A 22,422-nucleotide genomic window follows, 5' to 3' on the forward strand; every position below is an offset into this window, starting at 1 on the left:
CCATGCCTCCTGTAGGTAGGTTTCTCTATAAAGCACTGCCCCATGCTGGTGAGGAGACAAGTTCTGGATGCAGCTGTGCAGTTCCTGTGAAGAAGGCACTGGTGGCCAGCTTTTTTCTTTAAAGGAAGTCGTGTGTTTATTAAGCTTGGTTAGTTTTTTGTTAACACTGATTAAATGTAGAGATGAAAATTTTGCTTGTATATTTGTGGCAAGAACAAGACACGACACACATGCAGAGTTAGAGCTCCCTGGCTCTATTTCCATCTGTTAGAAAGTGGGCACTTACCACAGCGACGACATACATGTTTGGTAAACACCTCACAACCAGCCACAACAGAGACGACAAAGCCTCAGGGAAACCTTTTTCCTGACTGATGAATGGTTTACCTTGGGGGTTTTCTTCTCATAGGAGACCCCAAAAGCCCTTTAAAGAAACTCTGATCCAGAATCAGCAGTGTTAGGTGGACACCCTTACACAGGCAGTGGCTTTTTGTACTGGGAGGGATACACATTGTAGGGCATGACCAGAAAGCATGGATTCTTTTTATCTGTGAAAAATTTGTGTAGCTCTATCATCTTTTTTCACAGATATCGTCATGATGGCTCTGAGACTCTCACTGATGACGTTTTCTTTGCAGCCACAGATGGCATCCATTTTGTAGAGTTCACTCTGCAGGTCAAGGTCAGTGTGTTGCATGTTTCTGAGAATAATTGTCTGTGTAGAAGCAAAGGTTCAAAGCTTGCATTACCTTGGAAACTGGAAGATAATGGATGTATTAGGCTTCCATTTCAACCCCTTCCATTTCAGGTCCACGTAGCAAATTTGAGAGGAATTTTGACTTTCACTTTGTACTTAAACGATGATTATCTCCTTTGGTTTACTTATGTCTTTTTATTTTTAATTCAGCTGGTTTCTTTTTCCTCATAGAGAAAGTTCAATGCACTCTGACACTGGCACCATTCTATTAGTTTGAGCTGCAATGCAATGTATTGAAACAACTGGCTTCCACTGAAATGAACAATAAGAAAATCTTAAATTATTTTTCTGATCAGGTGTTGCCTGTGAATGATGAGCTACCTGTTATGCAAACAGGCCTTGTTCCTGTGCTCCACTGTCTAGAGGGTGAAGAAGTGGTTCTCTCCTCCGAGTACATTTATGCCACAGATGCGGACAGCGATGACATGGAACTGATGTTCGTGTTGGCCCGCCAGCCCTACCACGGGGTAGTGAGGAAAGCTGGCGCTGCTGTGGATCGTTTCTCACAAGCTGATGTCATTGCTGGTTTAGTCACATACAAGCACACTAGTAAGTGAGCTAAGGACAGAATTTGACTGGAAGGTGGTCAGACAAGTATTAGTAAAAAAATCTCAACCTGAATCCACGCCTTTGCAGAAGTCCAGTAGGAATTTCTGACAAAGCACATGTTGTGACTAGGGAAATAAATAAACTGGCTTTAACATAGAGAACTGATGATAGACAACTACCAAATGTTTTAATAAGTTCTCCAAATCCCTGCTTGAACTGAAAATTGTATTCAAACAAGTACATGAAAGTATCAGAATCCTGGAGGGACTCTTTCACTGTTGCTGAAAAAATAACTTGGGCCTTTTTGACAAAATTATTACTAAGTTAGGCACAAACTAGAGTATTTTTATGTGTTCCATGAAAGCAAAAAACCCTTTGGAACTTCTTGCTTGCCTTTCCAGTCTAGGGGGATATCTACTTTTGGACAGTTCACAGTCTTTCCGTACCACAAGATAAAGGAAGTTCTGATTTTCTTCATGAGAAACACAATGTTAAAAAGATGTTATTTTGTGGTTTTATTATTTTATTTTTTATTGTTAGTACCTTTTTTTTTTTTTTAAATTACTGGGAGAAATCAAGGGCTGCTTAACCCTCTTTCTAACCTAATTTTATCCTTTCATTGGGATTAAAGGGGTTCTCTTTCTACATCTCTGAATGATGGCTTTAGTCTTTTTCTTTCCCCAAAGGTTCTGGTTTTCTATTTAATTATTCTGTAATTTTGTGTTAGCATGGAGAATAGATGTGATATTTTCAAACTTGGCACTGTCTAAAATGAACAGCTGGTATTTGAAAAAGAAGTACTTAATTGTGGCTACCTACAACAAACTTTTCTTCTGCATCCTAAAGATATCACAAACTGTATTTCAATGACAATATTTTGCAGTGGCAATGAAGTTTTACCTTCAAGGGTGTAGTGTTTCTGTTTTTCATTCCCGAATTTCTACACATCTTGCAGCAGTGCAAGCCACAGGCTGCCAGAAGTGCTGACAGCTGGAATACTCTGAGTCACAGATATTTCTTGCAAGGGGTGGCCATTCCCACCCCTATATCAGCCCCCATTTTAAATGTGATTGCACACAAGCAAAATATACTTTACAGTAACAAAGTACAGCCCTTGTTATAGTCCATTTTGTAAGGATAAGAGGCATATAGGAATACATGCGTTACTTACTGTATAAAAAATTGTCTTTTGGAAGACCATGGATATCACCATTTATCATAGAGGAACATACATATAAAATAAAGATTTTCCTACATTCCTTGAGAAGGAGTGCAGAAAAACCACTTTTTCTACACAATATACATTTTTTACATAGCTTAGTGCACAAAGAACAGAATCATTAGGACTATTAGCCATTTTATTACAATATAATGTAATATCATAACATTGCAATTATAACATTATCACTATTATAACAATACTAACACTCTTTTCTACACAGTCTTATTATAGCACAGAAGTGAGATGGTTAAAATTAATTATACAACAAACCACATCTCTAACCAATCAGCACCCCCAGCAGATCGAATTAAGAATTCCAGTAACTTTGCTGCTGCTTCTTTTTCTTCAGACTTGATACTGAAGGCTGTCCTTGCAGGATAAAAATTAGTCTTCGGAAGTTTTGGTAAAACACTTCTGAACTGCAATATTTTTTTCCAGGTGGGGAGATTGGCCTGACTCCTTCCATTGAGATCTTAACCTTAATTGTCTCTGATGGTGAGGCTGGCCTAGATGTGAAAGACTGCTGCTATGACGGACCTCCTCCTCCTCCAGTTTCACGTCATGATCCATTTCCCCTCTATGACCTTAACATCACTGTACTTCCAGTGGACAACCAGCCTCCATCAATTGCAACTGGTGAAAGCTTCCTCTCACTACAGCAGTGTAATGTGGGTTACACAGTACTGTAGCGGCTAAAGACCCAGAGTGGTTTTTTGGTTGCTTGATTTTTATCATTAGAAATATTTAGTTGAGATCAGCACAGAAAAGTTTTGGATCAGAATTTCCATCAATTTTATTTTCTTTTTCTAGTACAGTGCAAACACCCAATCCAGCTCCCAGTGCAAGTTTGAGCTTGTTGCTCTTCAGCTGCATGTTTAAAGCATGTGGTTATAGATGAGAGTGCTCAGATCTGCTCCTCACCATCTCTACATGCCCATTGCTGCATATGTAAGCTATGTCTAGGTAAAAGTGATCAGTATCTTGTCCCTGAACTGAACTTACGGCCCAACAGATGTCAGGTTTATACAGCTCAAAAGCATAAAGATAAATATAGATATTTATTTACCTTTGTGTGTAGAGCATAAAACAGAAATTTGGGCCTTACATGAAGGGAGAGAATCATTGCTACCTATATTACCTATATTTAATTCTTTTAGGAAATAAAGACAAAGGCTATACATTAATAGATGTGAAGCCACATTTTCTCAAGTACTCTTCAGGATCTAAAAAACTCAGTTAAAATGGAAATAGAGTTGATAATGTACATCTAGTCCAAGTACAGCCCATTGTGTGAAATTTCCATTGATTTCCTGGGCTTTCAATGTGGTCTGTGGTATACATATTAAAAGTATGTTTTCCACATGCTTGTGTCTTTCAATGTCATTTGTTTTTAAGTATCAGGTACATGTTCTGTATCTCAGGGAATATTTAAGCATATGTATAAGTAGTTTTGTAATTTGCAGGCACTCACCCAAGTAATGTTCTGGAAATGAAACATTGTCCCAGCAGGGAAATTAAACAGTGATGCATGAAAAATTGTTCATTATGAGCAGTTCTTAACAGCCCTTATGTAATTAATGCTCTGACAAACAGAGGTAACAACTGGTTTTGAGCAGTATATAAACCTTACCGAATAAATTCCCAATAAAATAATTTCATTATTCCCTTCTTCTCTACTTCTGTGATGGCAAAAGCAGAGATGTTGGTGAAAGCAGAGAAGAACACATGAAAACACGACCTCTCAGTAATTCAGTATTTATTGTATTTTCCCCTTTAGTTATTATTTCCATTCTTATTAACAAAAACAACAGTAAAATGAGCTTATGACCACTAACATTTAATGTATTTTTTGTGCACAGGTGCAAGCTTTGTGGTGGAGGAGGGCTCCTCAGCAGCCCTTACTACCAACCATTTGTTTGCCACTGATGCTGACACCCCTGCAGATGACTTAGAGTTTGTGTTGGTTTCTCCTCCCCAGTTTGGTTACATTGAAAATATACTGCCTTCTCCTGGTTTTGAGAAGAGCAACATTGGAATAAGCATAGGTAAGTCTTAACAACTTCTTAAGATAATCAAGCAGATGAAATACAGGGGGCTTGTGGAGGGCTCTTCAGTGGGCTCCGGTGGTGCAGATGCAGGTGTGGGCATTAATATGGACTTATTGAGGAGCGCAGGTGCTGGCAAATGAAGAGGAGTGGGGCTTTGAGGGAGGAGTTCAAAGGGAGACAGAAGCCCTGCAAATGAGAAGAATTGGCACTTGAAGTAAACAAGGAAATCCTTGTTTTATGCATTCCAGCTGTGGTCTATTAGAAGTCATGATATGAGACATTAATCTGCCTTCCTCTTCAGTCCCCCATGAAAGACTCCAGCATCCCTTCACCTACACATCTGTCAATTAAATACAGTAGCCTGGGTTCCACATTAGTTTCCAAGGCAAAGTTACAAAGGTGATAGAGCTGGTGTTTGACTTAGACGGTGATTTCCCTCGCCCACTTTCAAACTACGTAAGGCAGTTTCACCATCAGAACAGACTGTGACATGCTCTGCAATGCTATCAGCTTTAGCAGCCTCTCCAGCTGGAAACCTGAAATCACTGAGTCTTTAAGTTCTCATTTTTCAGTCAAATAACAGCATAATTAGAAAAATATAATCATAGAATCATTTAGCTTGGGAAAAAATATTAAGTCCAGCCATTAACCTAGCACTACCAAGGAATCTTGGACCTCAGATATTTTCCTACCTGCTATTTGAGTTAGTTTTATGTAGGCTCAGTTTTGCAGACTGAACTGAAAAGTGTGAAGCTTCAGAATCCCACCAGAAGCAGAATAATGCATTCATTTTCAGGAAAGGGCTTGTGTCCTGCAGTAACATCTGCTGTTACAACAATCTGCAGTGTAACTCTTACAGTCAAAAAATGTCAGAGAACTTAAAAAATTCAAGTTATTTATTCTTTGAAAAAAGACATAGTTTCAATTTTTTTTAATGGTGCATAAGACTAGAAGGCATGAAAATATTGTGCTAACTAATTTCTCTTTAAAATCTGTAGGTTCATTTCAGCTGAAGCACCTGAAAGCCATGAATATAAACTATGTTCAAGCCAGGCACCTGAGAATGGAGCCAACAGCAGACAAGTTTGTACTTTATGTCACTGATGGGCTGCATCGCTCAGCAGAGACTCCATTTTTTGTGCTAATCAGCCCAACCAATGATGAAGTTCCGGAATTCATAGCCAGGAATATTACTGTAAGGAAACAAGCAAAATGCCTGTTATAAAACTACTTTAACCAGAAACCACTCTCTAATATAGTAAGAACATTGTCCTGATAGCTGTTCCTCTGCATATTTCCTGTACTTTTTGTAGTTCAGCCTACTTCAGGAAAAAGCCCAGTGAAATCCCATGTAAAACTGCAAGACAGAGCTTCAGTGGGATAGAAGTAGTGCATAGCTCTTGGAAATTTGCAGTTAAGTGAAAAGAAAGGCTCAAATCTTTAAACTAATAAGTCATCTAGAAAGCAGAGAGATCTTTAGGCTACTTCTACATTCTCCAGAACTCTCACAATTTTTAATGGAGTATTTTTTATATTTCTGGCATAGCTTCTCCCCTCTCTTCAGAGTGTTTTTAATATAAATAACACTGTGAACACAGAGAGAGTGTAAACTTACTCTTAATGTAAAGTAAAAAGTGCATGTATAAATTTATATGCATTTGTATTTTCAGATATCTATGTATTTGAAGGCTTTCTCCTTTGTGCATTTCTGAGCACTGGATTTGGCATTGTCTTACTTAATGTATTTTCTATTAATTTGGGCAAATATGAACTCCTTATCACAACTCCTCTCTTCGTCACTGCAACCATTTACTTTCTCTGTGTCTCTTAAACTGGTTGAAATCAGCTGGTTAAAAAGCTGCTGGGAAAAGGGTGGAGGAATCAAGAGATACACTTGTGCAACAGAAACACCTTACTCATGAAACCATGCTAGAATTCTATTATTTCTTCTTAGGTAAAAGAATTGGATGTTTTTTCTCTCACATTCAGGTTCAAGAAGGGGAGATGAAAGAGCTGGATCTGTCTGTTATCAATGCAGTTGATCTGGACGTGCCTCCAGACCCTCTGGTATTTGGGGTTGTGCAGGGGCCCTTGTATGGGTTCCTTATTAATGGTGCTCAAGGCAGTGATATTCTACATTATAAAGACTTAATTACCCGTGATCACCACAGCCATGGGTTGCTTGTTCATAACTTTTCCATGGAGCTACTGAAGAACGGTAGGTGCAGCATTCTTCTGACACTGGTCTTTCATTCCTTTAATGAGGCAAGTGGCACACTAAAGACATCTTCATCATTTATTTATTCACTTGCTTTATGTTTATTTTCAAGAAAATGTTTAGGAATGGAAGTTGTCCTATTTAATGCTGTTCTTGCCTACTGATTTTAGGAACTGTCAATAAAATCATCCTGAGAGACCTCTGTATCAAAAAGGGTAGTAATATTAGTAGGAAAATCATCAGCCCCGAAAAAAAAAACGGAGTAATGTAACATAATGTAATATCATCAAACAGATTTGTAAATGTTTTACAGCACCTAGAATAGGGAGACAAGACGACTGATTTAAAAGCACACTAACTGATCATGGGGTTAAGTATTTCTTCACATGATAACAGAATCCTAGAACATTTTGGGTTGCAAGGGACCTTTAGGGGTCAACTAGTCCACTTCCCCTGCCATGGGCAGGGACAACCACTGGACCAAGTTGCCCAAAGCCCCATTTGACCTGACCTTGAGCACTTCCAGGGTTCCACAACCACTCTGGAAAAATAGTTCCAGTGTCTCACCACTCTCACTGTAAAGCCTTTTGTCCTTATGTCCAACTAAACCTACTCCTGCCCCTTGTTATGTCACTACAGGCATTGGTAAAAAGTCTCTCTCTATCTTTACTGTAAACCTTCTTTGGGCATTGTAAGGCTGCAATATACCTTCACATGTCTAGCAATAAAGGTACAAATTGGGATACTACAGCTTAGCATGATTAGTGAGCCTGCTTTAAAGCAGCAAATCTATTTCAAATACATGTAGTGAAAAAGTGTATTTTACATTGCCAAGATTATGGTGGATTCTTCCTGACTGTGGCTATTTAGTGAAACATGGAATCTATCAGTATAAAGAGGAACATGAATTCAATACTGTCAGTCCAATTTCAGTTCAGCCCTCAAAACCTGAGGAAAGATTTTTTATCTCTCTGCCTGTCTAATATGAACCTCCAGATGTATCAGGTGTCCACCCCAAGCTCTTCTGCCTTCCCAAGTCTTGGTTTTGACTCTCTTTTTTTGCTTTTTCCTTTTGTTATCCACAACAGTGAACAAACCACCATCAGCCCAGAACTTCTAGTTGTCCATGGTCATAAATACAAGGCCAGCTGTCCTTCCAAAGGCTTCTTTAAAGTTCCCTGAGGTTTATTTAAAGCACAGAAAAGTACTGTCTGACACTCTCACCCTCTCTATAGTCTCCATCAAAGTGATATGGAATCAGGAGAGGAGAAGAAATGTACCTTTTTCAGATTGACAGAGACCCCTTTTTTGGACTTAAGTCAGGCTGGTGACCTTGAGTCAATAGTATGTTAGAACAATGAACAGGAGCGGCTCACCAAACTCATCTTCTGATAGCTAAGGCAAATTTACTATGGTTACCCCATCATATGGCAGGGGGAGATGGAAGAAAGGTGATTGACTCAGAGTGAAATGATGTGAGGGATTTTGCGGGAGTCAGATGAAGTTGTTCTTTCCATTTCTCTCTCCCATTCTCCCTCTCTTTCTCTTATTTTTCTCCCCCTTCCTGCCTCACATAGGAATGAAGCTGATGTACATGCACGACAACTCTGAAAACCTCACTGACAGCTTTAAAATTCAGCTATCAGATGGAAAACATAAAGTCCTCAGAACCATTTCAGTAAAGGTCATTCCAGTTAATGATGAGAAACCAGTGCTGAGCAAGTAAGTCACATGTTCCTGTTTCTGAGGGTGGGACATGTTCAGACAAAATGATGGAAGAGTGAACAAAACATCAAATCATAGAATCATACAGTCATTAAAGTTGGAAAAGGTCTTTATGATCACAAAGTTCAACCATCAACCTAGCATCCCATGATGTTCACCATTAAACCATGTCCTTGGTGCCTGATGCAAAGAGGAAGCCATAACTAGCAACAGACTAATGTCAGTAAAGATGTTTCTATATAGGTCTCTATCAGGCTGTTTAACAAAAAGTTTTTACATGCTTAGTGATGCTCTATATTAAGAGAACAGAGTAGAAATAAAAGTGTGTGGGGAGACATGCCTGTTGTGTCTTTCACAAGCTACTTGAAGGTATTTTCCAGGTGTTGCACCTCTGCTGAATGCTGACCACTATGGTACTGTTTTCCTCTTCTTTGAGACAAACATCTGCCTAAAACACCTCTCTGAAAGCAGCTCTGGATTTTGGCATGAGAGAATTCATAAGGTTGAAGCAGTGAAGAGCTTTCAGATTATAATTCTCTTCCTCTATATTCTAAAACTCTTTTTCTCAGCCATAATTCAGCTTCTGAAAAGATACACAATAACTTCCCTTACTCTTCAAAGCTAGGAGTCATAAATGAAATAGACATGTTCAGAAATTTCCTGGCAGACCATTTATAGATGGGCAGCTGGCTGCAAGAGAGCCAAACCTCCTCAACATTTTAAAAAGGAGCTCATCCCTTGGGATCTCCAACTGATGACTTGTCACAGAGCATCAGGACCTCCATACTTGTGACTGTTTTCCAGCGTCAGACAGGCAGATGGGAAGCTATGGTCCCAAAGGTTTTGGGAGTATAGACCTGAACCTCTAAAGTTTGCATTTCAGACCACAACCTGTTAACCAGACTGCCACTAAAGAGGGAATTTCTGATCCCTCTGGATATTTGGCGTACTTTCAGGTCAGACTTACTTTCCCATTGCAAAAATTTTTAATGTTTTTTTTTTTAACCAGGTAGAGCTTTCTGCAATAACGAATGTTAGTTTCTTAGTTAAAAGATGCTCAGTGACCACATAATGCTAATATGAGAGAATGTCAATTTTAGTTAGAATAAAGAGTATAATTTATGTATGCATATATCATGTACTGATATTTACTGATAATTGCCTATTTGTTCCTCACATGTTATAGCTTGATCTGCCATTTTCCACCCTCTCTCTCTGAAAGAAGATGATGAAGTTCAAGAAGTCAAGTGTCTTTAGCTTTGCCCAGCTAGATCCAGAAACTTGCTACCTTGTCTGGCAATGTCTTGTCTCACCACTTGCTCTTCTTGTGGTGAACAATAGCATAGAGTGAGACATCTGCTCCCAAAACAGCTATTTCTTTAAAAGAAGTCACTGCCGCTTGCCTGTTACTTTTCCACTGCAATGAGGTCTGCTGCCAGTATTTATGCAGTAGTGCTTTAAGAAAAGTTTCAGTTTGGCACTGAGGTGATGTAGCTGCCACATTCAGTCTCTCCATTTTCTCTGTAGGGTACAAACTTCCTTGTGCCAGTGTGGTGTTTTACAGGTGATTAATGGGCAGTACCTGTAAGCTTTTCTTTACCTTTTGAGCCGGGGGCACTTTCCACCTCACGGATTTTCAGCTCTCGTCTCCATTAGTTACGGTCAACACACTGAAGAACCTGTGATGGGATGTTTTGGCTGGCAAACTGTGCCTCTTATTCACAGTGATTGCCAAAACCTCAATCTGTCACCTCTTGGATTGCATCCTGTAGCAGAGAGTGCCCTTGGGGAATGTAAGGCCTTCACGCATTCCCCTTGAGAGCTTCTTCCCAAAATGAGATGTGGGTGCTAGAAGGACCATAGAGAAGAAGCCAGTTAGATTTTGTTGTGTCTCTTTACGGATAAACGTGAGCCTTGAAGGCTAGTAATTTGAAAGACAGTCTTTTCCTAAGTGAGCAAACAGTTCCTCAGAGCCAGTGTTGCTATGCTCTGTAGTTGGAGTGATAAAGCAGTCTATTTGTTTACATTGTCTTCTTCCTATAAATTGTATGAAGGTAAGCAGAATAGGGTCCAGGGGAATAAGAGAGATGTGTTAAATCACAGTTTGTTTTAGGTATCTTTGTTGTTTCTCACCATTGTGAGGAGAAGCTTGCCTGCACAGTTCATTCTTTTTTTCTTTTGAACTGAAATAGGCACCCTCCTTCTATTCTTTCTGCAGTTGTCATTTCTGTCAGCATTTGGTTAATCCATATTTCTGGTAGAGAAATTACATGTTGAAAAGGCTCCTTTTATTGCATCAATACATGACTTTTAATTTTTTCAGGAAGAACGATATAGAGGTGAACATAGGTGAAACTCAAATAATTTCTAGCGCTATTCTGTCAGCAGAAGATAAAGATACCCCCAGAGGAAGAATTTACTACTTATTTGAAAGACTTCCAGAAAATGGTCAGCTTCAGCTCAAGGTTAGTCTTTGTACTTCAACAAAAAAGTGGACATGCAAAGAATTCTCTCTTTTTAGGGCAAAATGAAGCTCATCTTCCTTTTCTCCCAAATGTCTGTCATATTTTGAAGTAGACAGCTTGGCCAGTTTGATTGTTGAAGGAGCATTTGAGTAAAAAATGATGCTGTCCCAGAGGCTTTGGCACTAAAACCCAGATCCTGAACAAGAGAAGATGGAAGGTAAAACACATGTCAGATCATCTGAGGTGAAAATTGAGAGAGATACTATGATAATCATCCCAAAAAGGGGGGAAATCAAGCATCAAAGCTAGGAGGGAACGAGGGTGAAAGCCCTTGATTAAAAAAAAAGTGCCTTTACTTCCGTGACTTCAGGGTTTAGAAATTACGGAAGGAGTTGCATGTGAAAGAGTAAGCAATACCTCATCAACTAGAAGAAAAGCATGGGGGGAAGGAAGGGAAACGGAAGATGATGGAAGGGCTATATCAAGAGGAATGGCAAAAAATAAGATTAGAAATGGAAGGAGAGATGATAATCTGTTGACCTAAAATAAGACAAAGGAACAAAGATAGAAAAAAATGCCTCTTTTAAATTGTGTGCATGTGTAATAGAAATAAAATTCTGTTTCTAAAACTTGTGAGCTTGGAAAGTATTTTGACGTTGGATCTCAGCATCAACCTGTGGATCAGATGAGACTTGTGAATTAAATCTGAGACAAGAGACAGCTGGTGACTGGAGTCTGTCAGTTTAAACATGTAGGGTACCCATGTCTTAGCACTCTGTCCTGGATAACCTTTGCTCCAAATCTAGTGATGCTGTTACTGCAGCTAAATGTCAACTACATGGATCAGTCCAACTTAGGGTACTAGGCTATTTTCAGAAAAGCAAGAAATTTTATGGTATAATTATTACTTTTTTTTGTCAGCTGAGGATCTCTGGGGCTCTAAATTTCTGTGCTTCCCTGAAGTTATTCCTGATACTGTTTTAGCTATGACTTCAGATAGAGCCAAGAGAAGATTTGTGAAACTAAGAAATAGAAAACGTAAGCTGGCTCAGGAACTATTTAATTTTCATCTTGGTGTCTGAATGAGAAGTGTGCAGAAATTTATTTCTTAGAGTAAAAGTGGCTAAACTCCATATTACTCTATTTTATAAATGGTCATTGTATCTTCTCCAGCCTTAAATCTGCTGGAAAAAAAACTCCAGTTATTTGCTGCTCTTCAAAACAAACTGTGAGGAAAGAGCATATAGAAAGGAAGACAGGTAGCTGCCACTAACAGTCTATATAACTAAAAAGAAACATAATTAACTGGGAAGGATGCACAGGTGATTATAATTTCATGAAGGATGCTTTTATTCTTTCTAGGTAGGACAAGACTGGGTCACTCTCCAAACTGGAATGAAGTGCTCTCAGGAAGATGTGGATATGAACCTTGTGAGATATGTCCACACAGGAACTGTGGGGTCCAAGAAACAAGACAGCTTCACATTTTACCTCTGGGATGGGTACAACAGATCCCCAGCTGTGGACTTCTACATAAATATCAAGGACTTGGAAAAGGGTAAAGATCCACTAAACTTGATGTTTTACAGTGCCTGTTTCTGAAAAAAGATATTTGAGTACATGTCCTGATCCTTTCTTTAGCATTATATAGACCCCGGCAAGTCTCCCTGCAGATCCTGTAAGTTTAGTTAAACTTGGATTTCACTGTTGGCCAGGTCCTGAGATTTGAAAAGGCTCTGCTAAATGCAATGTGTTGCACCTCGTCTCCCAGGACTCCCAGCTGCTTTTCAAACAGAGCTGAAAATATCTTTCTGAAACTAGCTTTATGTTTGAGTAAATCAGCACAGAAAAACAGCAAATATGTAAAAAGGCAGGCAGAAGACTGTTCAGAAACAGCTCTGTCTCCCAGGTTATTCTACAGTTTTAAGGTCTTTCTTTTCTTATAAAATCTGTTAGAAACCTAATGGTTAACCTGACACTGCTAAGATTGGAAGAAGCGTCAAAAGAAGCTATGGTCTCTTCATCCTTTGTGCAAACAGGATAATAGTTTTCAGTCTCCAATAGGATAAAGCCCCAAGTAATGTGGCTATGGCTGATCTCATGGCTGACCCTGCTTTAAGCAGAAAGTCAGACTAAAGATGTCCTGAAGCCTCTTCCATGCTGAATTTCTCTATAATCTTACAGTCTTATAGTTTTTCTGCTGGTGACGGCTTTCCTATAACTAAACAATGCAGAAGAGATCATCCAGTTCAATATGACTATTTTAGGTTTTTTGTCTATTTTGCAGGAGACATTGCTGTTTTTACAAAACTCCTTAGAGTGACAAAAGGAGGTCGCAGCTACATTACAACTGACGTCCTCCTTGCACTGGACAGTACTGACAAGCCAGAGGAGCTCCTTTACGTGATAACCTCCCCAGCCCAGTACGGGCAAATAGAGTATGTCAGCTATCCTGGCATCCCCATTACGAGCTTCAGTCAAATGGATGTAGCACGACAGATCGTCTGCTACGTTCACAAAGCCAAGGCAGTTGTTCATGAAGATACATTCAGGTAAGGCGTAGTACCCCACCCCCCAAACTCTTCCCCTTGAATTTTTGGGGTATTCAAAAAACCTGCGCTACATGACACAAAACATCCAAAAAACCCCAAAAGAAATTATTAAAAAGAGCTGGAGGTTCTGTGTGAATTCCCAAAATTTATATAGCACATCTATTTCTACTGCAATAAATATAGTTGGGAATGCTTTGATAATAAATGTATTTTCTCACTGATGCTGAAAACATAGCCAGAGACACATTTACTCAGTGATACTTCAACATTATTATAGCACCCAGGCATACAAAGCTGTTAAGATTTAAGTGAGAGAGGACTAAGAACATACTTGGTGGAATTTTCCTTTGATTTCTTGCTACAGCTGGATGTGGTAAAACTGATCAATTCAGGTATTAAATAATGGTTTTCTTATCTGTTACAGTTTACCATATTAATTTGATTATGGGTTTTTTGAATCCCTAAGTATTCTGGAATATAATGAAAACCAGTCCACTATTAATGCTGTCAAATATTACCATGTCCCACAGCCGTAGGGAGGAGGAGAGAAGATCCAGCAGGCAGGAATCGTGCAGCAAGATTGATTTATTTAACTATTTTACAAACTCTTTCATAGACTTTTTTCTTCATAGTCTAATTGGACAAAATCACCTTGGGGCGATTGGCTAAAATCCTAAAACACCCATTGTCAAATTATTTTCCTACTGTACTATAAACAATGTTCTACAAGGTCGCAGGTGTTCATGGTTTACAGAACTTCTGATAATCTCTTCATGAGAGAGAAAAGTATCCCACGGTTTAGAAGAAGCAGGAAAATTCCTTGCTAACAGCATTTTTGTATCCACAGTCCACTTAATCTATTTTGACACTACCATAGCTCAGAAATTCATGCAGACACTTGAATTTTTGGTATAAAGCCATAGGTTTAGCTACAGGCCCAGTTCAGCAGCCTAATGATAATTATTTTCACCTGTTACTGAAATTCTCCTCTTAGAACAGTTTATACTAGGTGAATTCCTAAAGTGAGTGTTCCCTTATTTTGTTCTTAAATGAAGCTCCCTTGGTTATAAAACAGAATGATGTAATGAATTATCATCAGATAAAGAACAGATATATTGCTCAAAGTTTTGCGGACAGTTTTGTAAAAAAGATCAAAATCAGGGAAGAAAAAAAGCTCAAAAATAAAGATAATATTTCTAAGGGAAGAATGCTTCCTTTTTGCTAATACCGGCAATTTTCTCTGAAAACAGCTTTTGACAGAAGATGGACTTACTGTAAAATTCAAAATTAAGAGCTTATTGTTTTTCACTTGTGATTAAGAGAAATGAAGGCTTTAACTCCTAAGAGCTGCAATTCAGAAAAGATCCTTTTTCGCACTCCTAGAACAGATTCCTGATCTGAATGGCTTTTTCTGTGAGGCACGAGGAAGTTCAAGAATATGTGGCATCATCCAGTTTGAGAGTTTTTTTTACAGGCAATTCAAGCAAGTGGGGCATGGAGATATGAAAGAAATCTCCCTGTGATACTGGTTCAGATAGCATTGTCCAGAGTTAACCCAAAAGTAATTCTGGAACTTTCCTCAGATGAAATATTTTAAACTATCCCTTCCACTACATTCAATGTGATGGAAATTCTAGTTAGAAGATTTGTCTGATTCACTTTTACTCACTACAGAAAATGTGAACAAATACTCCCTGGTTTTATATTTCTAAATAGTGAAACACTTTCCCCAAAACTAGAATTAGGTTATAAAAGTAAGGTTGCAGTCATGCCAGACTTAGTTTCGGCAGCATGATATACTGGCTTGTGTCAGTAGGACTTCCATGTCACAGCTACGAAAGCAGACCAAACAATTCTAGGGAAACTACAAATGTGGATAAACCCCATGTTTTCTGTTTAGGCCAGTGGCTAAGAACCAAACTAGAAAGTCAGCCTTATAAACGTAAGGTATGGTTCTTTAATAAATATTGAGATTTGATAAATATTTCAATCACAATAATTATGTTCCTTGGTGCTATCTTTTGGAAAATAATTTGGTTTTGTGTAGACATGTAAATATTCTGGCAGAATAGTATTATTATTTCAACAAGGAATTAATTATATGGGTAATTATGGGAGGAGGAGGAATTAACTGACCAGATTTTTACTTTCCACTAAAGTACTTCCTTCAGACATAAATTTACCTGTATTGTTTGGTGCTCTTGGCCTGGAAGAAAGATTTGGCAGTGCTTGTCTGGACAGACGACTGCAAGTGATTAGCAACCTGACATCAGACGCTGGCAGCAGGATGCTAAAAGAACATGCTAATGTCCTCCATTTTGACATGCTGGCTCGATTTTGTAATGAGTTGGCACTATTTATGATTCCATTTTTATCTTTTAAATGCCATGACAGATGGCAGGTCCTACAGCCAACTCCATTGCCATCAAACTGCATAAAGCATGAAATGTTGGTAGTTGTGAAATCAAACCATGCAACATGTCCTCCAAACTTTGCCTGGGAATTGTACCCTAAATTTCATGAGAGTGAGAATACTGGCTGCTCTCCATTCCTGAGGAAATTAGAAAGCAGACATAAACCAGAAATAAACAACCAAAATCTCCCAAAGTGCAGAAGATGGACATCTTGGACACAGGCAGTTTCATCACCTGTGAAACTGAGCAGCGAATGAAATTCATTGTAAATTTCAGTCTGATGTAGACATGCAGAAGCTTTGTTCCTATCTGGTATTTTCGAGAAGGCTGGATGCACCTTCAGTTTCATGAACTGAATTATCTAAGTCTTTCACTTAAATATTGTTTGAGGCGTCATCCAAATGTTTTTACAACAATCAAAAGAATGAGAGAAAATTCACTTCTGCTGCAATCCTTCAGGCATCTTGAGAGAAGGTTAAGGTCTTGACTGAAGGTGTTTTACCCTTCTTTCTCCTAACTATAGTATTTACCATCATCATTCTAGTTCTGTATTTGATTTCAGATAGCTTACAAATAGCACAACCCTTTTACCATTGGCACAATAGCATAAGGTCAGTGCAGACAGATGTCTCTAGGTTCCCAGCTGGGAATACCATCCTCAGTAAACATATTTCTAACTGCTACATAGTCCCAGGTCCGCCTATGCTCATTCCCATCTGTTTCATGGCATAGTGCCAGTTTACAAGTGATAAAGCTCTAATCATCCAATGCTGGTGAAGGCAATGAGGAGTTTTAGGTGGACAGTCTGTGTGACACAGTAAGCTGCTCTGTGACCTACTGAAAGTCACTCACATTTGAGTCACGCAACGATACACTAGGTGTTGACCCTCTAATTTTTAAAATACTTCTTCAAGGTCTGCAGTCAAGAGACCAAGAGGAAACAGATAATCTACTAAATGTCAGCCAGTCCCCATTTCACTTAAGTACGGTAGAGGAGTATTAGGTGGAAAGCAGCCAGCTAGGCTTGCCCTCATACTGTCTGAAACAACTGTCCCACTCTACTAGAGACAAATTTCTTTGCAGAGCGGACTCTGATCTGGCTCAGGCAGAACAAACCTGTGTGAAAACCACTTAACAAAATGTTTTTGCGTACGCTGTGCAGCATAATCACAGAAATTTATGTAGAAAGACAGGTAATTCATACACACTGTAAGTTGATGGGACACAAAGGACCATGAGATATTTTCAGAGCAATTTTTAGTTTTATATACCCTCAGAAGTTTTTGTTACAGGCATGAAAATGTTCCATGTAATTCTTTTCAGAAGAAAATACATAAATAATAATCTTGACAATGAAATCTAGGATGAATTTTAAAGGCAAAAAGGTTTTATCCTTATTTTCCTCAACTAAATTTAATAACATATTTCTGCAGACCATGCTGTCACTCGTATGGCAAAAGCCCATACCCAGCTGGTAGGCTTCTGTCATGGTTTAACTGCAGCCGGCAACTAAGAACCAGGCAGCTGCTCACTCCCTCCCCATCTGGTAGGATTGGGGAGAGAATTGGAAAGGTAAAAGTGAGGAAACTCATGGGTTGGTAGAGACAGTTTAATAGGTAAGTCAAAAGCTGCACACCCAAGCAAAGCAAAATGAAGAATTCATTCACTGCTTCCTGAGGGCAGGCAGGTGTTCAGCTATCCCCAAGAAAGCAGAGTTCCATCATGCACAACAGTGACTTGGGAAGACAAATGCCACCACTCCAGACATCTCCCCTTCCTCCTTCTTCTTCCCGCAGCTCTATACACTGAGTATGACACCAGATGGTCTGGGATATCCTTGGGGTCAGCTGGGGTCAGCTGTCCTGGCTGTGCCCCTAACCAGCTCCTTATGCACTCCCAGCCCAATCACTGATGGGGCAGTGTGAGAGGCAGAAGAAGCCTTGATGCTGTGTAAGCACTGCTCAGTAGTAACACAATCAAAACATCCTTATGTTATCAGCACTATTTACAGCACAAATCAAAACCACAGCCCCATACAAGTTACTATGAAGAAAATTGACTCTACCCCAGTCAACAAGAGCAGAGCTTCCAACAGATTTTCTGTACAGCCTTGGGTACCATTCTCTTAGTTTTGAAAGAAAAACTATCTGTAGTGAATAATCAAATCTTTAGTGTATCTCAAGAAACATCACTACTTGAGAGAGAACTACAAGAAATGATGTTGCTATTGATAGAAATTCCCAGCACAGAAGAAGAACTGTGTAGGTATGACCCTTTGATAAATTAATGCTTTGGATATCTATGTTTTTAACGTTACCCTATACAATTTGTACAGCTCTGCCCAATATCAGTATTGCAGTGAAAGTTTACTTGACTTTTGTAAAGAAACATAAATCAGTTCCCCTGAATATACGAAAATTTACAGATACACTTATTCCCTAAACAAACCCATAAAATGAGATAAGGATGAGTCTTCTTCCAGTTTGGTTTTTAAGATAGTTCTGGGGGCATTGGGTTGAAAAGATTTGTAACAGTGAACAGAAAGAAACCCAAACCAAACCAGGCAGGTAATGCACTTCACATACCTCTTTCTGTAAGCTGTAGGTGCTACTTCCAGGTAACCAAGTGAAGACAAACTTTAAGGAGGTGTAAAATATGTATGCCAGAAGCTACAATAGGGCCCCCAGCCTGTCTGTCATTTTTGATCTGCTCCACCTGTACCTCAGCTAGAAAATTAGATCAGCTCTGTTATGACTGTCGATCCTCAAGGCCTTTCCTCTGGCATCTGCTCAGTCCCTGCAGGTGCATTGTAACCCTTGTCATATACCTGGCTGTCTGTTTTCATATTTTGAAGTTTTACATCCACTCCACTCAGCTCTTCTACTTTTGCAGTATCAACACAGGCAAGTCCTGTAGTAAAGGTCTGCATTATCATTTCATTTCAGTACATGGTGAATCAAGAACAGATGCTGAAGACTGCCTTGCCTCTCTTTGCCAGATTCATCATCAGCAATGGATTGAGGACGAAGCATGGGACATTCAAGATCTTCTTGGAGGCAGCTGACCGGGCTTTGCCCACACTATCTAGGAACACGGGGTTAAGATTAATGGAAGGAGCTACAGCACTTCTTACGCCTGATGTCCTGCAGCTTTCAGACCCAGATACTGCGAAAGAAAACCTTACCTTCCTCTTGGCTCAGCTCCCCCAGTACGGTCATCTCTATTTTCGTGGGGTTGTGCTACTGCAGTACAATTTCACACAGCAAGATGTGGACAACAGGGATGTTGCATACAAGCACCGAGGTGGGAATTCCCAGATTGACAGATTTACATTTGTTGCCACAGATAGGACTAATCAAGGCTTCATCGTGAATGGGAGGGTGCAGAGCGAGCCAGTGGCATTCACCATTCAGGCAAGTGTGACCACAGGCCTACTTAAGAGAGATAAACAGCATGATAAGGTAAAAAATGTAGCAGTTTTGACGACAGCTGGTACTTGCTGCAGTCTCTGATTGAACTGTGCAGCTAAAATGTTTGCTTTCTGTGTTCCATGAATAATTAACGTGGGGAATTAACTACTTGCCAAAATGCATAAATATAAGCAAGTAAATACTTATATACTTATTATTTACAGGCTTAAAATGTTACATAGGCATCTCAACTATAAAGTCAAGTCCAGCTCTGGGAGGGACAGAACTTCCTCCTGCTCTGCTTTCTCACTTGGTGCCTGACCCTGTGATGTGCACACATGGGGGTGTGAGGATGACTGTTCTTCATGTCACAGGAATCTTGAATTACAGCCACTTTGCTCCCCCAGCTGGACATCCTGTCTTCTCTCTGAGAGTCTCTGTAAGATGCCTGTTCTGATTCTTCTTTCTTTACTAGAATCTTTCTGTTTACTTCCTATTTCCCCTGCTTTCAAGTCCTTCATGCTTCATCATAGGCTCAGATATGTTTGCTGTGATTTTTGTATGTATCTATGCGACATGTTTCAGTATACAAAGTAGGCCTTGTTGCATTGCATGTCAAAATTCTGTGTTTGAAAACACTGATACTAATGAAGAGGCTATTAATGTTTCCTGATGACAAAGTTTCAAGTATTGTGATGAGTGAGGAATACTATTTCAGTAGAGGGTGAGATACGGGAACAGCAACAACCACTGTGGAATGCTAGAAGATTCATCTGAATTTGTGAAAGGTGGCATTGTTATTATACAACAGAGGTGACAAACCTTTGCTGGAGTTGTCTTTTGCTGTGAAGAAAATGACATCAAAAATGTCCCACTATGGGGAATGTGGGACATCAGGGCAGAGGTACATAGAATTTGTGTTACACTCCCCAGAGAGTACTGTACCCTGCTGCATATGGCAAGGGATGGACAGTCTGGGCTGGAAACTTCTCATGTGAAGTACGTCTTAACTGGAACTCAGGTGTCTGCAGCAGACTGTGAGCCAAAGTGGCTATTGCCACCCTGATCCGGCTACCGTGCTTTTAGAAAAAGCAGGACAGAGAATACCCTGATGCTGTAAAATGAATGTCTAACTTTGATTTAGGTGGATCATTTGGACAAAATGGCACCAAAAATTATTCATCTCCATTGCTTTTCTGATGTGGAACTGCTGAAGAATGGAAATTATGGGATCTATATTACTGCCAGGTACCTGAGGGCATCTGACCCCAATACAGAAGATGACAAAATAATTTTTAAGATTTTGCGAGGTCCTCATTATGGATACCTGGAAAATATAACAACAGGTGATTTGTTCTATAATCTCTTTATACTGGGGCATACCAGGCCAGATTCCAAACCGTATCCTGTTAATGTTTGCTTGATAGAATCGACATTTCTTAGCAAACTTTGGGCAAAGTTTGACTGTAGTAACAAAACTTTTACAACGAAACCTGAGTCTTATGTTTGGTATGAATCCTCAGAGTTTGAGATAATTTTTAATAGCAGCTGTTGAGAAACTTTTTTATTTGTATCAAGAAAAAAAAATTAATATTGAACTTGGCCTTTTGATAAACAGGTTGCACATGAAGAAATTGGCGGGGGCTTATAATGAGCGGATGTTGCTGTTTAGCTATAAACCCACATTTCTCTAAGTTCAGGTTCTCAGCAAAAAGGAAAGCTGAAAAGAGTCTATATGAGCTACACGGTTCTTACTAACAGGCTTTTGGTTCACCTGCATATTACTCATCTTTCCTAGGTGGATTCATTCAGGAAGGATTTAGCCAAAAGGATCTAAACAGCAAAATCATACTTTATGTCATCAACCAATCACGAGAAGCAAATTCTGACAGTTTGGAGTTTCAAGTGACAGATGCCAGCGGAAACTCTGCGGTGCCCCAAAGGTAGCTCCCCTCCTCGGTGATATGCGCTGTGCTGCACTGTGCTCGCCACCCTTGGGGCAAATGAACTGGTGCTGGGCTTGAAGCCATGCAGACATAGACATAGCTACAACTCAGCCTGCTATTGCTTTTGCTAGAGTAGAGGTTTCTTCCCCTCAAGAAGGTGAATTACAAGGGGTTAGCTCCAGGTTAGACTGGATCACAGTTCTCAAAGGCCTTCAGGGCCTTACTGAGACACAATGGATTTAGCAGCAGTTGGGCATTTGGAGATCTGAGATGCCGGGTGTGGAGGGATGGGACTACTGTTTCATGAACATGGTCCTGCAGCTGCAGGTCACTCTTGCCCTTAGCTGATGGCAATGCATTTTTCGCACGCTTGAGATTACAATGGAGGGGACGCTCTCAAATGACAAAGCTGTGAGAGCCATACTTCTGCAAAAGAGTACTGAAAGAAGGTGGAGAGCACACAGCATCTTCTTTGTCATCCTCTGCATGTATTAGGCATACTATCCAAATTTCCTTGTGACATACGATAAGCCTCATGTAGAAAACTTAGAATATCATCTGAACTGTGCTTTGATGATGAAAGCCAGAAGTGCAAGTAGCTCTTCAGCAGAGGCAGTGTTTCTCTTTATTTCTGAAAATATTGCAAAAATGTTCAACCAACTTATTTAATCAGAAGTAATTGAGAAAAAAAATAACCAGTATGCTTTTCCTGGGCTAAACTGGCTACTCACAAACCAGGACTCATTGTGAAGAAAGAGGAGCAGAGAGCCGGCCCCAGGGGCAGAGCACTTCCCCACACACTGGAGAGAGGACAGGGATTGAGCTGAGCTGAGCTGAGATGGAGGCACTGTTTAGGCAGTTATGTGCTGTGCCAAAAGATGTCTCCATACACAAACACATCTGAGCATGGGCAGTCTGAGCACTGCCCAGCTGCTCTGTGCTGGCTCACAGATGAACTGATACTAAAACCAGCATTATATGATGCCACTTCTCAAGGGAAAGTGTGATGTCTTGTAAATGAATAGCAATGCGTAGCACAGTGTCATAGGTTAGCAAGCGTAGTCCCGGAAGGGACGTCCTTGCTAAGGGGTGCTTACAGTTTCCTCTGGGAACTGA

General features: G+C 39.7%; 1 protein-coding gene across 8 annotated transcripts in view; it reads left to right on the forward strand.

The window, feature by feature from the left end:
• Positions 1 to 22,422, forward strand: part of FREM1 (FRAS1 related extracellular matrix 1) — a 66,604-nt gene that overhangs the window by 24,314 nt on the left and 19,868 nt on the right. For 3 of the 8 annotated variants that reach the window (XR_006013559.1, XM_042012807.1, XM_042012809.1), the window contains exons 15-27: positions 589 to 682; positions 1,054 to 1,306; positions 2,967 to 3,164; positions 4,388 to 4,573; positions 5,575 to 5,771; positions 6,566 to 6,794; positions 8,372 to 8,516; positions 10,843 to 10,984; positions 12,347 to 12,542; positions 13,272 to 13,536; positions 18,949 to 19,411; positions 20,505 to 20,706; positions 21,159 to 21,303. Coding sequence is in view for 7 of the 8 variants with exons in the window: in XM_042012807.1 (XP_041868741.1) it covers positions 589 to 682; positions 1,054 to 1,306; positions 2,967 to 3,164; positions 4,388 to 4,573; positions 5,575 to 5,771; positions 6,566 to 6,794; positions 8,372 to 8,516; positions 10,843 to 10,984; positions 12,347 to 12,542; positions 13,272 to 13,536; positions 18,949 to 19,411; positions 20,505 to 20,706; positions 21,159 to 21,303 (2,715 nt within the window). In the remaining variant the exon portion in view is untranslated. Of the gene's footprint in view, positions 1 to 588; positions 683 to 1,053; positions 1,307 to 2,966; positions 3,197 to 4,387; positions 4,574 to 5,574; positions 5,772 to 6,565; positions 6,795 to 8,371; positions 8,517 to 10,842; positions 10,985 to 11,096; positions 11,199 to 12,346; positions 12,543 to 13,271; positions 13,537 to 18,895; positions 19,412 to 20,504; positions 20,707 to 21,158; positions 21,304 to 22,422 lie in introns of those variants that run through there. The other 5 variants (XM_042012808.1, XM_042012810.1, XM_042012811.1 and 2 more) reach the window with 5 other exon arrangements.

Source organism: Corvus kubaryi, unplaced genomic scaffold (assembly GCF_017639235.1).
Source record: "Corvus kubaryi isolate FWS band 111438036 unplaced genomic scaffold, C.kubaryi_AGA036_p1.0 split1-37296, whole genome shotgun sequence".
Taxonomy (NCBI): domain Eukaryota; kingdom Metazoa; phylum Chordata; class Aves; order Passeriformes; family Corvidae; genus Corvus; species Corvus kubaryi.